This window comes from Eretmochelys imbricata, chromosome 1 (genome assembly GCF_965152235.1).
Source record: "Eretmochelys imbricata isolate rEreImb1 chromosome 1, rEreImb1.hap1, whole genome shotgun sequence".
NCBI classification, from domain to species: Eukaryota; Metazoa; Chordata; order Testudines; family Cheloniidae; genus Eretmochelys; species Eretmochelys imbricata.
In genome coordinates this window covers 309,310,662-309,327,022 of record NC_135572.1, presented here as the reverse complement: position 1 = coordinate 309,327,022, position 16,361 = coordinate 309,310,662, and the positions used below count along the sequence as shown (strand labels likewise).

Genomic DNA, 16,361 nt, shown 5'->3' with positions numbered 1-16,361 from the left:
TCTACTTCCACAGAGGAATCCAAAATTCTGCGACATGAATGCCATACTATATGAATGATGTTAATAGATGGCAAGTTTGTAGTGTCTGTCAAAAACTAGAAATAACACAGTATTATTCATTTAATTAAATAATCCTTAGGTTAGAATAATTTCCCTTGTCTGGATGATTCAGCTGGTTGGCATCTTTCCAGGGCATTGAACAGCCTTGCCTGAATTCCAGAACTGTCATGTTTCATTAGCGGTGAAGGACAATATTTCTTGACAATAAAGTGAGGTTTCTGTTACACGTTAAGCAGAGATTTGATATTTAAATAATATTCAGGTATAGTATGATATAATTGTGTATTCATCTTTCCACTCCTGATAAACAAGTCGCTTTCATTTAAAAGGTTAGTTAATTTGCAGAAGTCTCATTTGTCTATATGTTATTAACCAATGTGGGTTCTTTCAGCAGTTTCCTAAATGTTAGAAATGCTAGGCATCTGTCTCTTAAAACCCAATGGGCTATTTTTTAGTATGTCTTCAGGACTTACGAAATATGGCAATGGAAGTTCATATTTTTAGTTAAGCAGCTGCTCTGTGAAACAAGCTTTGGTATATTCTGTTTTTTATGTATATTAAGATCCCAGATATATCATTTGACAACTGTACACATTAACTTTTAGAAGACTCTCTTGGTTTACTCTGAACTTAATATGGCAAGGACTGTAATGCCTTTACAAAACCTTCTTTTCATTAATGAAAGCAGAATATACACATGACCCAAAGAACCCAGGTATTCACACACTAGACACAATTGTGATAATCTGTGTACAGAATATGCCATGTAAATATCATTTAAAAACTAATTCACTGGTCAACAATATCACGGTAAAATGTATGTAGCAACATTATATGTAAAGTTATGAATTCCTCCTGAATGATATTACAAGAACATGTTCAAGACCAGATGGCCTTGCCTAGGTAAAGGTGTTAAATAGGTCTGTCCTAAACAGAGGAATGTGGGTTTACCTCAATTTACATATACACAATAAACAGGAAGATCAAGACAGTAGGGGGAGAAAATTGAAAGAAACAGAACAATTTACATTTGGGAAAACACCAGTTGGGGAAAAGAACAGTATAAAGCTTCTTTCGCTATCAGACTCCATGTCGCCTTCCTCACAGCTTGAAAAATCCATTTCAAAGGTTCACTGGACTATAAAAGAAAGGGTCAGAGAAACCCAAGTTATTTCTTCCATTTAAGAAGACAAAAGAACTAGCACTTTTGGCTTCTGGGTGAGATTCTGACTGAGAGGGCGGAGCTCATCCATTTTTCTGGAAGATTGTGGGTAAAAAAAACCATCTTCAAGAAAGTCTGTATCTTGCTAGGTTAAGTGTTTAGTCACTAGAAAGCATTTTTTAAATTGATCTCACTTAAAATCCTATTTTCTTTTGTTAATAAACTTGTTTTACTTTTAATTTAAACCAATAATGCTGTTCTTGAATTAAAGTGTTAGGTAACTCCAATTAAAGTGGTAAGCTGTACATTTTGTGTGTTTAGCAGAGTAAATGAACCTTATTATTTCTCTGAATGGTCTAAGAGGGAGCTGAACACTTGAGGGAACATGGTTTAGGGAGTTTGGGACTGGGAGTGTGTTGGAGTCACCTTGCTGGTTGTAACCAAGGCCGGTGGAAGCCAGAGTGGGAATGTGGGACTGTGGACAGACTGCTGGGGTCAGAGTTGCTGATCCAGGGCTGGCTGCATAGTACACAGACACTCAGGGTGTGACTTACGTGCTTGTTGCTGACTGAGAGTGTCCCAGGCAGAAAGCAACAGTAGCAAATCATTGTGAGGCACTTAAGGTTAAGCAGAGACACAACCCCTCACTGGTCTGGATTGCTCCCCAAAGAGTGATACTGCGGTAGTTGACAGGATTTACACACAGCTGGCTATTTTAACTGAGCTTTACGCTTCTAAGTAGTTTTAAGTGATTCTCAAGTGAAAGGCTGGGAACAGTCAAAAAAAGGTTAGTTATATTAATTTTTGTTTGATTATTTTGGGCAAGGGAAATAGAACAAAGGGAAGAGTAAAGACGAGTAAACAGCACAAAAGGCAAGCTGGGAGTTACATCAGCAAAAGCAATGTAAAGTACTCAATACTGCATGGCAAGTGTTGAAACAACCCCTTACGGATCTGGACAGCACATTCCAGAATGCCATGATGATATGCAAGAAAGGAACGTGTCAAATTAGTATTAGTTTCTTCATTATGGCCACTTAAGATTATCCTGCTAGCTTACATAGGCTATGGTGCTGTAATCCGAGAGATGTACAATAAATTCTTCATAAAAGTATGTTTTGTAATATAACAATATGGCTTACACAAATATATGAAATACTTCTCCACAGTTCTAATTTTGTAGCATGTATGTGTATAAATATATATACATGGGTCTGCAAGAATGTAATTTTTTTCCATGCGAAGGAAGGTTTTCTCTGTTGCATTTCATTTTGAAATAATAGAGCACCAACTGAGAATCAGAAGTTGTACTTGAAAGTGGATGCAAGTGGGTACTTGTGAGTGTCATCAGAATAATGTAAAATTGAAGTTCAGAGTTCTTGATATGTGTCTGGAAAAACTCAATGGATGAGAATTGGAGTATTTTCTTGTAAAATGATTGGCAGTTCTGAACATATCAATGGCTGGTGATACAAAAGACCCGCTAAATCGACCGCCAGTGCCATGATAGCCACTCGTCGATCCCCCGTTAAGTGTAGACAGGCCCTTCCAGTGGAACATGTAACAATGTGTCGGAGTCAGAAACTTAGCAAGGAACATGAAAGGCAATAAAAAGAGGTTCTATAAATATATTAGGAACAAGAGAAAGACAAAGAAAAGTGTAGGCCCCCTACTTGGAGGGGAAGGAGAGCTCATAATGGATGATGTCAAGAAAACTGAGGTGTTTAATGCCCCTTTTATGTCATTCTTTACTAAAAAGGTAAATTGTTCCCAAATACTTAACACAATTAATATTAACAATGAGGGGAAAGGAAGGCAAGCCAAAATAGGGAAAGAGCAGGCTAAAGACTATTTAGGAAAGTTAGATATATTTGAGTTGGCAGGGCCTGATGAAATTCACATCCTTGGTTACTTCAGGAACTAGCTAAAGCAATTTCAGAACCGTTAACAGTTATCTTCAAGGAAATATGGAGGACAGGTGAGGTCCGAGAGGATTGGAGAAGGGAAAACATATTACATATCTTGAAAAGGGGAACAAATAGGACCTGGGGAATTTCTCGACCAGCCAGCCTAACTTTGACACCTGGAAAGATACTGGCACTAATTATTAAACAATCACTTCTTAAGCACGTAGAGGATAATAGATTAATAAGTAATAGCCAATATGCATTTATTAAGAATAAATCATGCCAAACCAACCTAATTTCCTTCAGTGACAGAGTTACTGGCCTAGTGGATGCGTGGAAATTATAGATAGAGTGACCAGATGTCCTGATATAATCAGGACCATCCTGATTTTTTACACCTGCTATCTGGTCTCCTTAGTTATATATGTGATTTATCTTGACTTTAGTAAGGCTTTTCATACAGTCTCATATGACATTCTTGTAAGCAAACTAGGGAAGTGTGGTCTAGATGAAATTACTAGAAAGTGGGTACAAAACTGGTTGCAAACCTTACTTAGAGAATAGTTAGCAGTGGTTACTTTAGGGAGGCCTCCCTTACTTCTGTGCTGCCTTCAGAAGTGGGTGGCCAGAGAGTGATGGCTGGAGAGCAGCGACTGGTGGCCAGGTGCCCAGTTCTGAAGGCAGTTCCCCATCAGCAGCAGCGCAGAAGTAAGGGTGGCAATATCATACCATGCCACCCTTACTTCTGCATTGTTGCCTTCAGAGCTGGGCAGCCAGAGAGTGGTGGCTGCTGACATACCATGCCATCCTTACTTCTGCACCCCTAACTGAAATCTCCCAATGGAGCCATGCTGGCCTCTTCTTATTCTCCCTATCTTTCCTTTGCATTGGGATAGTTTGCAGTTGGGCCTTTAATATTCATAGAATCATAGAATAACAGGGTTGGAAGGGACCTCAGGAGGTCATCTAGTCCAACCCCCTGCTCAAAGCAGGACCAATCCCCAACTAAAGCATCTCAGCCAGAGCTTTGTCAAAAAGCTCAAAAGGAAGGAGATTCCTGACCTTAAAAACCTCAAAGGAAGGAGATTCCACCACCTCCCCAGGTAACGCATTCCAGTGCTTCACCACCCTCCTAGTGAAAAAGTTTTTCTGAATATCCAACCTAAACCTCCTCCACTACAACTTTACACCATTACTCCTCGTTCTGTCATCTACTACCTCTCAGAACAGTCTAGATCCATCCTCTTTGGAACCCCCTTTCAGGTAGTTGAAAGCAGCTATCAAATCCCCCCTCATTCTTCTCTTCCACAGACTAAACAATCCCAGTTCCCTCAGCCTCTCCTCATAAGTCATATGTTCCAGTCCCCTAATCATTTTTGTTGCCGTCCGCTGGACGCTTTCCAATTTTTCCACATCCTTCTTGTAGTGTGGGGCCCAAAACTGGACACAGTACTCCAGATGAGGCCTCACCAATGTCGAATAGAGGGGAACAATCACGTCCCTCGATCTGCTGGCAGTGCCCCTACGTATACATCCCAAAATGCCATTGGCCTTCTTGGCAACAAAGACTCACTACTGACTCATATCCAGCTTCTCGTCCACTGTAACCCCTAGGTCCTTTTCTGCAGAACTGCTGCCTAGCCATTTGGTCCCTAGTCTGTAGCGGTGCATGGGATTCTTCTGTCCTAGGTGCAGGACTCTGCACTTGTCCTTGTTGAACCTCATCAGATTTCTTTTGGCCCAATCCTCTAATTTGTCTAGGGCCCTCTGTATCCTATCTCTCCCCTCCAGCATATCTACCTCTCCTCCCAGTTAGTGTCATCAGCAAACTTGCTGAGGGTGCAAACCATGCCATCCTCCAGATCATTTATGAAGATATTGAACAAAACCGGCCCCAGGACCGACCCTTTGGGCACTCCACTTGATACCAGCTGCCTACTAGACATGGAGCCATTGATCACTACCCATTGAGCCCAACCATCTAGCCAGTTTTCTGTCCACCTTATAGTCCATTCATCCAGCCCATACTACTTTAACTTGCTGGCAAAAATACTGTGGGAGACCGTATCAAAAGCTTTGCTAATTCAAAACAACCTTGACAAATTGGAGCATCGAGCTGAAATCAACAAGACAAAATTCAATACCGACAAGTGCAAAGTACTCCACTAGGAAAGAAAAATCAAATGCACAACTACAAAATGGGGGATAACTAGCTAAGCGGTAGTATTACTGAAAAGAAGCTGAGGTTTATAGTAGATCACAAATTGAATCTGAGTCAACAACGTGATGCAGTTTCAAAAAAAAAGCTAATATTAATTCTGGGGTGTATTAACAGGCGTGTCGTACAAGGTTGTGAAATCTCCATCATTGGAGGCTTTTAAAAACAAGTTAGACAAACACCTGTCAGGGATAGTCTAGGTATATGTGGTCCTGCCTCAGCTCAGGGGGATAGACTAGATGACATCTCAAGTTCCCTTCCAGCCCTACATATCTAAGATTCTATGGTTTCATCTTCATGTACTCCACTCAGCTGAATGATTTTTATCTAGTTCCATGTTGATATACACATACAGGCTATTCATAGACACACCTTTCATCAACCACTGAGAATGCACATGGTATCATTGGTTTATCATGTAAACAAGTGAGATGTCAGCTATCGCAACAAATATTTGCATTATTACCATTCTGCTCTCTCAGGAAATCTTAGCAAAAAATCTTTGAAATGGCATTTTAAAATTCTTCTCGAATGTGTATTAAAAGTCTGCTGACAAGTGATGTAGAGAAAAATAATTCTTTCTGATATAAATACATATATGTAGTATAGACATAGCAATGTACTTGCATTCTTTGTGGCACTGTGACTAAATTATAGTTTCCTTTTAAATCACATTTTTCAAGGATTTATTATTTTGGATTTAAGAATTTCCTAGAAGCTGAAATTTTACTTACATTGTAAGCTCTTTAGTGTAGAACTGGTCTTTTTGCTCAGTGTTTGTACAGCACCTAGCACAGTGGGGTTCTGTTACATTTACTAGGGCTTCTAAGCACTATGGTAATGCAAATAATAATAATAGTAATTAATACATAGGTATAGTTACCCAAGCTTAATTATTTTAATCATTTCATCCAGTGGAATATCCTCTTTCTCTCAAAACTTCTTTCTTCTCAGTTGGTGAAACATCTGTAAAATTGAATAGTGTGCAAATACAAAAATGGCAGGTTTGGCTTTTTTCCCCTCGATGCTTCTGCTCTGACCTCTGATGGTTAAGCACCATTTTCTTCATCCATTAACAGGCTCTTTAACATTCTCTTCCAAAGTAATACAGAGATTACTCCACTGGAGGGGAATTTGGATGAGCTACACAGATGAATGACAAACATGGAATGATATCTGGACAAATAAGAAGCCAGGATGCAGTACAGTTATTGAGAAAATAAATAAATATGGTGATTAGAAGTTCACATAAAACTAGTGAAATTTGAGAACCAAAGATAGTGTTCCAAAAGAGATCTATGATTTTATTCATTCCAGATATTCAGCCACTTCACAGATTGAAAAAAAGGGGTTGGCATTATTGGAGGACCGGTTTGCAAGTTAGGAATTGAAACCCAAATTCTGTAACCAGTGAAGTTCTGAGCTATACTTAGAGAAAAATGTCTTATTCCAAGACCTTAAATCCACCAATAAGGGCACAAAGAAAAATTGATAATTATAGAGAGAGGCTGGGTAAATATTTTGGGTGGAAATGTATGTCACTTTGCTTTGTCAAACTCTAACATGAAGAGCTTGGTTTAGCAGATACAGCATTGCAAAACAACCCAATGCATTACCACATTGCACTGCGTATGAGGCCACCAGCCAAGAAGAGCCATGAATGCCAATAGCCCATATGGAGAGTGCAGGAAAGGGCCTGCTGAGTCTCTTTGCCCTCTAGGTTTCTATAAAGGATAGTCTCATGGTCAGAGCGCAGGATTGGTACCGAGGCATTCAGGAGTCCCAGCTTTTACACTGACTCCTTCTGTGATCTTGGGCAAGTCACTGAAGTTCTGTGCTTCAGGTTCCCCATCTCTAAAAAAATGGACACTAATATTTATCTATCTTTAATAGGTGATGATGGATTAATGATCCAATATATTTTTAAGTTCTCTGAAGATGAAAAATGCTCTATCCCAAATACTAAGTATTATTTTTTTTAGAACTGTATCACTGTTTAATCAGATACCCCATTTAAGGGCCTTTTACATATGCTATGTATTTGCACTACTTCAGTTTCAATTTTTCATGTCTTTTGCAGTTAGTTCACAAACTGTGTGTGATTACAAATGAGAACAAAGCACTGCAGCCCAGTGTAGTGAGATGCATTGTGACAGAGGGACAGCAGGTGTCAGCTAAATCTTGATTCATTCAAACAGTATGTATTCAGATGGTCCCGGAATATGTTCCATCTTCATAGAGTTCAAAACCTGCACTTTTGTCTCTGTCGCCTCTTCATTCAAGCCAGGTTAGCACTGGAGTGGCCAAAAGTTTCTAACATCTGAGTACTAATGATAAATAATGTGAAAGGAGTTTGGCTATCTCAATCCAGATAGAATAGATTAATATCCTCAAGGTAAGTATCAATATGGTAAAATATCATTATCGCAGTATCACTGCACTCTTGTTGGCGGTCCAAACAGAGAGCCATAGATGTACTTCCTTCAGGTATTTTTGATGCAGATTTGCATTGCAGTGATTTACACTACTACTGCCTGTGTTGTGTCTGTTCTGTCAGCAAATAATGTTTGCAATTGGTGCAATATTAAATATTCTTTCATGCACACACTGAAAAGAATGTTTAGAACAAGTTGTGCTCATTGCATACATAATCATTGATAGGACCAATGTAGATTATAATATATCTATGTGGTTTGGGTTGCACAATAATGTGGTATGTATTTTTCCTGTTAATTTTATCTTGCCACAGCTGTTTTCACAAGCACAGTCCATACAGCTGCACTATACATATTGTCATCAATTTGTTTCTTGCCATATGTATTTTCTGGCGACAGATTGTATTGGTATCCAATTATTCATATATGCTTAGAGTGTAGTATTTACTCTAGTTTACACATGGTACCTTGCTTTAGTTTATTGAAAAATGACCTAGTACTTAAAGAATCGAAGTCACATTTTTCCAATTAATGAAAGGTAACGCTTCTTTTTCTGTTACCAGTGTTATTATTACAACAGTCCTATATCTTTCGGATGCCCTTCGTAAGAACTTCCTAAATGAAAACTTTGATTATAAGGTAATGCGCTCCCCCAAATTATATCTTTGTTGACATAAGTAGTGCAAAAATTTGTCAATCTGTGGCTCTTTTGATTTTGCGTTGTTACTCTTTGGATTAAATTTATCTCTAATTTCTGAGCTGTTAGAATGCCTGCGGTGTTACCAATCTCAGCTGTTCAAAACTCATGAGATTGGTTTAAAAATTATATAGATATGTGTTTTGTACTTGGGATTCTTTTTGTTTGACTTCTGGTTTTAAGTCTCTAGAGTGCGCTTCTGTCATATTTTTTGGATCAAGGTTTCTTGATTACAGAAAATATTTTCTGTTCTGCTCGTATTTTAAGATTCTCAGAAAATAAAATGAACTTTATTACTTATTCCCTGGCATATTTACCAAAAATATGACTTTAGATTTTTTTTTAAATTCTCTCAAGAACAATTAATATGGCATGTACTGTTAAAATTATAATGCTATGACATGTCATGCTGGATATTGTTAAAGATATTAGCCTGTGTTCAGTGAGCTGTGGTATCTGTAATAACCCATAGCCAGAGTGTTAAATCTCAGTTATAGAATGATATTCAGGGGATTAAAAACAAAAGGCTCAGTGATGGCTCCTAAGAGGTTTACTCATAGGGGAGAGGGAAAGTGACCATACAGTCCAGTCGGTGGTGGTTGGAGGTATTATTCTAGCTGTGCCATGTGTTCTAGCTGTGCCATTTTCAGGGGTGCTGAGCACCCAATGCTGCCAGTGATTTCAAGTACAGTGGTGGAGGCTCAGCATCTCTGAAAATCTAGGTCCATGCTATGCCTCTGGAGTCATTGGAGAGAATGTTGGCCTGAAGTACTAGATACTATGAAACTATGTAGCCAGTGCTCCCTTGTGTAGCTCTGCGAATGTGCAGGAGCTAAAGCCCACATCATTAACTGCTAACTGACTATTCCCCAGGCTTATTTAGCAGTTATTGCTGTCTCCTGCACCTATTTTCCTCTCCTGCATACCTACATTAAAGCAGCTATAATTTGGCCTAGAGCAGGGGTTCTCAAACTGAGGGTCGGGACGTCTCAGGGGGTCACGAGGGTTATTATGTGGGGCGTGGCAAGCTGTCAGCCTCCACTCCCAAACCCTGCTTTGCCTCCAGCATTTATAATGGTGTTAAATATATTTAAAAGTGTTTTTAATTGATGGGGGGGTTGCACTCAGAGGTTTGCTATATGAAAGGGATCACCAGTACAAATGTTTGAAAATCACTGGCCTAGAATTGCTAATATTTAAAAATGTCATTTCATTAAGAAATCTTTACTTCACAGAAGTTTCAGCAGCTGATCCTCCCAGAGCCATGTGCATGGAAATCAGTTATGGGGCAGTATGCTAACAAACGATATTACCTTGCTTTACTTCATCTTTGCCTTGCTGAGACACTGTAGCTATTAATGCTTGCAAGTTGTGTCAGTAATGAGTAGAGCTGTCCATTCCACTTAGAGAAAACTAAATTCTTTTGAAAGTTTTTGCAAAACAGAATTGTGTCAGAATTTCTGTTTTCAGATCAAAATCATCAGGTTTTAAATTCAGTTCTCTTTGTCTCTGTGACTGGAGAGTCCACCATGGACCCCAGAAACCTTCCCGCCAAAAATATTGTCAAAATTAGGATGTCTCCGCAAAACATTTCAGCATCAACAAAACAGAATATTTGGTTGAAAAAACATTTAATCAAAAATATTGTAACCAGCTCTACTAATGAAGAGTAAGACAAGAGGTACAACTGAAAAATTGCATCTAGAGTGGACATAAAATGTTAGTGCTGAGAAATGGAAAATAACCAAATACCTTGTGTTTATTGTAGATCTGGGATTCCTACTTTTACCTTGCTGTCATTTTTATAAACCAATTATGTCTGCAACTGGAGATGTTCACACCTTCCAAGAAGAAAAAAGTGTTGGAAAAGTAAGTACCAGTCAGGTTCCATAAAATTACTGTAGATCAAACAATTATGTTGTTTAAAAACAGGCTTTATGCAGCATATGGACCTGATCCAAAACCCGATGAAGTAGATGAGTCTTTTTGCTCACTTTAATGGGCTTTGGATCAAGTCCTGTGTGAATTCACAATGCCCCAAGAATAAAATTGTTGACCCTAGGAGCCCCTCAATGCCCACTGGCTGAGGGCCCACTATAGTGTAGCTCATATCAGGCCTGACGCACTCACTGCCCCAAACACACTGTTGTGATAACATATTTAAAAGATGTTTTGTTAGGTATCATATGTAAACTGGCAGAAGGCTGGATTTGAAAATCATTTGTGTGATGTATATATGGGTTGTGTATAAAGAATTACGTGTGTGCTGAAAATATGTTCTTAAAATGTGTTTGGGAGGCAGTGCATAAATCAAGCTTGCCCTAGACAAAGGAATGTGGATTCTCCTGACTGACTGGCTCTATTACAGGCTGGGGAAAATGAAAGTACATTTACATATAAGTTAAACAAAGCCATCAAGCTAATGAGCAGTGCAGAGAGTCTGCACCCCAGGAGGCCTTCCTGGCTCTAGGAGAATAGATAGTGGTTTTAGGGTAATATAAAGGGAGCTAAAAGACATTTTAGTTATCCATCACTTAAGTGACAAAAGAGTCAGAGCTCCTGGAAATTGTGGAAGGTGGTTCCTTCAGCCATGTGGGTTGAAGTTTATGGGAGCTGACTATATATGAAAGATTTGCCTGAGACCAGGATTGTACTTTAAGCTTTAGACACTAGAAAGTGGGTTTTGTTTTGTTTGTAACCATATCTGTCACTTTTACTTTTGCTTAGCATCACTTATATCTCTGTTCTTTATTAAAAAACTTATTCTTGTTTTATTACAAAACCAGCTCAGTACTGAGTATTAAAGTAAAGTATGAGTCTTTAACACTAACAGACTAGTGTGTGCTCTGTCTGTTTGGAGGCAGTGAACTTTATCATGTCTGTGAGTCACAGTAAGAGGGACTGGACACTGTAGAGAGACATCTCTCAGGAACTGGGTTGAGTGATTGTTACTTGTAAATCAAGGTTTAGGCTGGCAGAATCTCAAGGAATTTGCTGATGAGTTAGACTACGGTGGCTGTCACCCTGTCTATTTCCAGTGAAGTTCACGCTTGCTGAGACACAGAGTGCCTTATAGTTCTGGGTGTCCAGAAAAAAACATCACAGGATAAAATAAAATTATTAGTTATCTGAGGCGGAAGAGGAAGGAAAAAATCTGAGGCATATTAAGAACATAGATTGGTATCACTACTTTGTTGTATCATTGTTCCTGTTTGTACCTTTAGGGAGCTTGCACTAACAATATGTGGAAATTAATGTTTCTTTATGAAACAAGCCATTTGATTAGATACATATTGGACATTAGCAAACTTCCTTTTTCCTTTTCTGTGTACTACATCCATCCTAAACTTGGGAAAAATCATTACTGTGTGGAAATCTCACAGTTCACCTTGCTACACAGGAGCCTAAATTATAGTATGAGCTTGTAAAATTATTTCCTAAATAATGTTCTGCTTAAAAGTTGTGTTTTTTTAAATATTTCACAGATATGGTGACATGCGGGTAACAATGGGATGTGAAATCTTCAGCATGTGGCAAAATTTAGGTAAGGAATTAAAAAAAATCTCCTCAATAAAGATTAACAGTGAAACAAAGTAGCACAAAAAAGTTGAACAAAATTTGTAATGAATTTTAGTTAAGACTCCTGCATTATATTACTGGTTCTGCCAGTTTATCTGGGCAAGGCACTACCTTTTTGTTTGTTGGTTTATCCTCCTGGAAAACCATTCTAATTCTTTTAAAAAATGTTAAGAAGTTGAATTAATTGTTTGGATTTGCCGTGTTTTCAGATCCTTTGATGAAAGTAGTTTATTTGACATACACCAATCCCCTTGATTGAAACTCACCTAATGCTTTGGATACAAATGTTGGCCACTAGCTCCAATTCTGTTTACTTCTTGAAAAAACTGAGAATGAACATAATGCTCAAATCAAAGAATTATCATCATTGTGGTGCCTTCTTTCCTCTATGGGAAACTGTTGTTTTCCAAGATTCTGAAAGATAAGAAAAATCTAAATGATAGATTTTGTTTTTTGACAATGGGGTTACATTTGTACATACAAAAATTCTTACCTGTAAGTAAGTGTGTATTCCTCATCTGTCCATCCCAGTAATTTGGGCACTCTTGTTTATTAATTAAAGCTAATACTTTCTCAAAACCATCATCTTCCCATGACTTGTAAGTCAAAAATACCCACTGACAGGTAAAGTATCTGGGAGGAAGGTAACTCAGGAGAACACACCGACTGCTCACAGAACTCCTGTGTGGAGCCATAACAACAACATCAGAGAGGCCAGGAGAAGGAACATCAGTTGCCACTACAATCCAGCAGCAGGATCCAGGAGCTCTACCAGTCAAATGGCCCCAAGACTCTAAGAGACATCCTTGACGGGCCCTCATCTTACTGTGCAATCCCAACTGAGAGACTGTTCTCATACTTCAAGGCTGTGTTTGACTGTGTAGCTCAGAACGACACACAGCATCCAGGGTACATTCATCCTTTACCCCAGATTGACTCTGCAGGGGGCCAGGAAGAAGACTTCACATCACAGGAAGTAATGACCAGACTTACAAAGACCAAAAACACAGCTCCAGGAAAAGATGGCATTCACTGCAACTTCCTGAAAAAATGAGACCCCAGTTGCCTGGTATTAACTGCCATTTTCAACAAATGCAAACAGTTCCACCATGTTCCCAGCTCCTGGAAGAAAACTATGATGGTGCTCGTCTACAAGAAAGATGAGTGAGATGACCCCAGCAACTGGAGACCCATCTCTTTCTGTTCCACCATGTACAACTGTATGCCAGTGGCCTCGCAGCTAGGATCACAGACTAGTGAACAGAGGAGCATCAGCTCCATCCAGGAAGGCCATCTTTATTCCACCCGCTCCTACTTGTAAGGTTAAGGAGCATGGCAGGGCTTGGAAAGGGTCAAGCCAGTATGCTCAGCACTCCAACTGATCCTCAGACTGTGGCACATCTCACAGGGAAATTAGCTGGGATGTATGTTGGATTGCAGAGGTTGGAAAGTTGGCATTATGTAACTTATACCCCGTCCACTGACGTGCACTGAGCTCAGCTTGAGGATTGAGCCACCGTGACCTGTATTTATTGTATGTCATTTCTAGTGTATTTTTCCTATTATTGTTTCTAAATATGAATGGAAGACGTGTTGTGATCAGTGCAATCTATACGAGGGCTGAAAGACCAGTTGATCAAGGTGATCAAGGTATAGAAATAAAAACACTTGAAAAAATTCAGATTCAAGATCTGCGTGGCCTGCCACTGGGCCTCTGTCTCAGGGAAGCTTATATCCCCTCAAAGTGTAACATATCACAATCCTTTCCTCAACAAACCCATTAATCCCATGAATTCAGACTTCCAAGATTCCAGGCTTCATCATGGATTGTTCAATGAGACCTCAGTCCAACCCCAGCCTGTCAGATCCGCCTCTTCCCCCCCCCCCATAGTTACCCAAAGTCTGAGATGGTATTGAGTGACATCAGCAGCAGATTTCTAGTGGCCAGCCTTCCTCCTATCCATTGGAGAGATTAATGGCAGTATCTTCTTACTCATAGAAAATCCAAACTTATCCAAAGTACACTCTCTAACTTATCTTTTTATAGGTAACTCAAAACAAAGCATAACTCAAAGTAACCCCTCACGAGCTGTTTCTCTAGTAACAGAAAAAAACCTCATAGTTTCTACTTATCAAGAAATCAGCTCTTGCAAGAAACTTAGACACAAGCACCCAGACCAAGGTCAGCAATCCTTGTTAGTAACACTGTAGCTGTGCGGAAGTTTTCGTCGCCTAAGCAAGGCCAAATTCTTTCTCATTAGGTGGTGTCCTCACTTCCAGCTTATGGTGGCTCAGTCCACAAGATGGCTGTGGGTTATCTCAAATCCAGTTCTTTCAGAAGAACACCAGTGGTACCAACTTGCAGAGAAAAGGAGTCAGTGGTACTGAAAGATGATGTAAGTAATCAGGCACATCTGGTACCACCAAGGGACAGGAATGCTATCCATTATCCTCCATCGGGGGTAGATACATTATCCTGGAGGACCTTACCATCTCTGCAAACCCAGAATTGCCAGTGGTGTCGGATCCAGTCCTACCCAGAGAGGTCAACACATCATCAGTTTGCCACTCACAGTATTGGTGACTTGCTGGGACATAGTTAGACCGCCGGTACTGATGGCACCACATGCATTAACGTAGAGGCTTCATTCTTTGCTGATGAATGTGGGATCAGCTGGAGAACTTCACAGCCCTTGTCAAGATAGGAATTCATCCCTGACACAGGCTTCAAAAAATCATGGGCACTTTCCCACTCCTACAAGAGAGACTGACCAACCCCGGGACCAATGGTACTCCCCTCCATGAGCATAGGGTGCTCCAGGGCTCAAGCACCCACTGAAAAAAAATAGGGGGTGCTCAGCAGCCACAGGGCTGGATTAATATTTTATGGATGCCAGCACCTGGACCATAGTCCCCCTCAACTGTTCCACCTCCATTCCACCATTAGGCCCTGACCCCACTCAGCCTGTTCCTCCCTGAGGCCCCACCACCACTCGCATGGGGGGAGGGATGGAGAGGAGCACCCACCAGCACAAATAGAAGTCAGTGCCTGTATCCAAGAGGATTACCCCATTACACCAGTGATGCCTCACACTAGGGTTCCTGAGATCCAGGAATCAATTCTGAAGCACTTAGAGGAGAGCAAATTGGTCAGGAACAGTCAGCATGGATTCACCAAGGGCAAGTCATGCCTGACTAATCTAATTGCCTTCTATGACGAGATAACTGGCTCTGTGGATGAGGGGAAAGCAGTGGACGTGTTGTTCCTTGACTTTAGCAGAGCTTTTGATACGGTCTCCCACAGTATTCTTGCCAGCAAGTTAAAGAAGTATGGGCTGGATGGACTATAAGGTGGATAGAAAGTTGGCTAGATTGTCAGGCTCAACTGGTAGTGATCAATGGCTCCATGTCTGGTTGGCAGCCAGTATCAAGCGGAGTGCCCAAGGGTCAGTCCTGGGGCCGGTTTTGTTCAATATCTTCATAAATGATCTGGAGGATGGTGTGGATTGCACCCTCAGCAAGTTTGCAGATGACACTAAACTGGGAGGAGTGGTAGATAAGCTGGAGGGTAGGACTAGGATACAGAGGGACCTAGACAAATTAGAGGATTGGGCCAAAAGACATCTGATGAGGTTCAACAAGGACAAGTGCAGAGTCCTGCACTTAGGATGGAAGAATCCCATGCACCGCTACAGATTAGGGACTGGATGACTCGGCAGCACTTCTGCAGAAAAGGACCTAGGGGTTACAGTGGACGAGAAGCTGGATATGAGTCAGTAGTGAGTCTTTGTTGCCAAGAAGGCCAATGGCATTTTGGGATGTATACATAGGGGCATTGCCAGCAGATCGAGGGACGTGATTGTTTCCCTCTATTCGACATTGGTGAGGCCTCATCTGGAGTACTGTGTCCAGTTTTGGGCCCCACACTACAAGAAGGATGTGGAAAAATTGGAAAGCGTCCAGCGGACGGCAACAAAAATGATTAGGGGACTGGAACACATGACTTATGAGGAGAGGCTGAGGGAACTGGGATTGTTTAGTCTGTGGAAGAGAAGAATGAGGGGGGATTTGATAGCTGCTTTCAACTATCTGAAAGGGGGTTCCAAAGAGGATGGATCTAGACTGTTCTGAGAGGTAGTAGATGACAGAACGAGGAGTAATGGTCTCAAGTTGCAGTGGGGGAGGTTTAGGTTGGATATTCAGAAAAACTTTTTCACTAGGAGGGTGGTGAAACACTGGAATGCGTTACCTAGGGAGGTGGTGGAATCTCCTTCCTTTGAGGTTTTTAAGGTCAGGCTTGACA

The 16,361-nt window shown here is 40.4% G+C and overlaps 1 protein-coding gene across 1 annotated transcript in view; it reads left to right on the top strand.

Annotated features, from left to right (window-relative positions):
• Positions 1 to 16,361, top strand: part of DOCK4 (dedicator of cytokinesis 4) — a 412,253-nt gene that overhangs the window by 332,469 nt on the left and 63,423 nt on the right. The window contains exons 28-30 of the mRNA XM_077807794.1: positions 8,346 to 8,421; positions 10,248 to 10,348; positions 11,965 to 12,023. Of these exons, the coding sequence (XP_077663920.1) occupies positions 8,346 to 8,421; positions 10,248 to 10,348; positions 11,965 to 12,023 (236 nt within the window). The remainder of the gene's footprint in view (positions 1 to 8,345; positions 8,422 to 10,247; positions 10,349 to 11,964; positions 12,024 to 16,361) is intronic.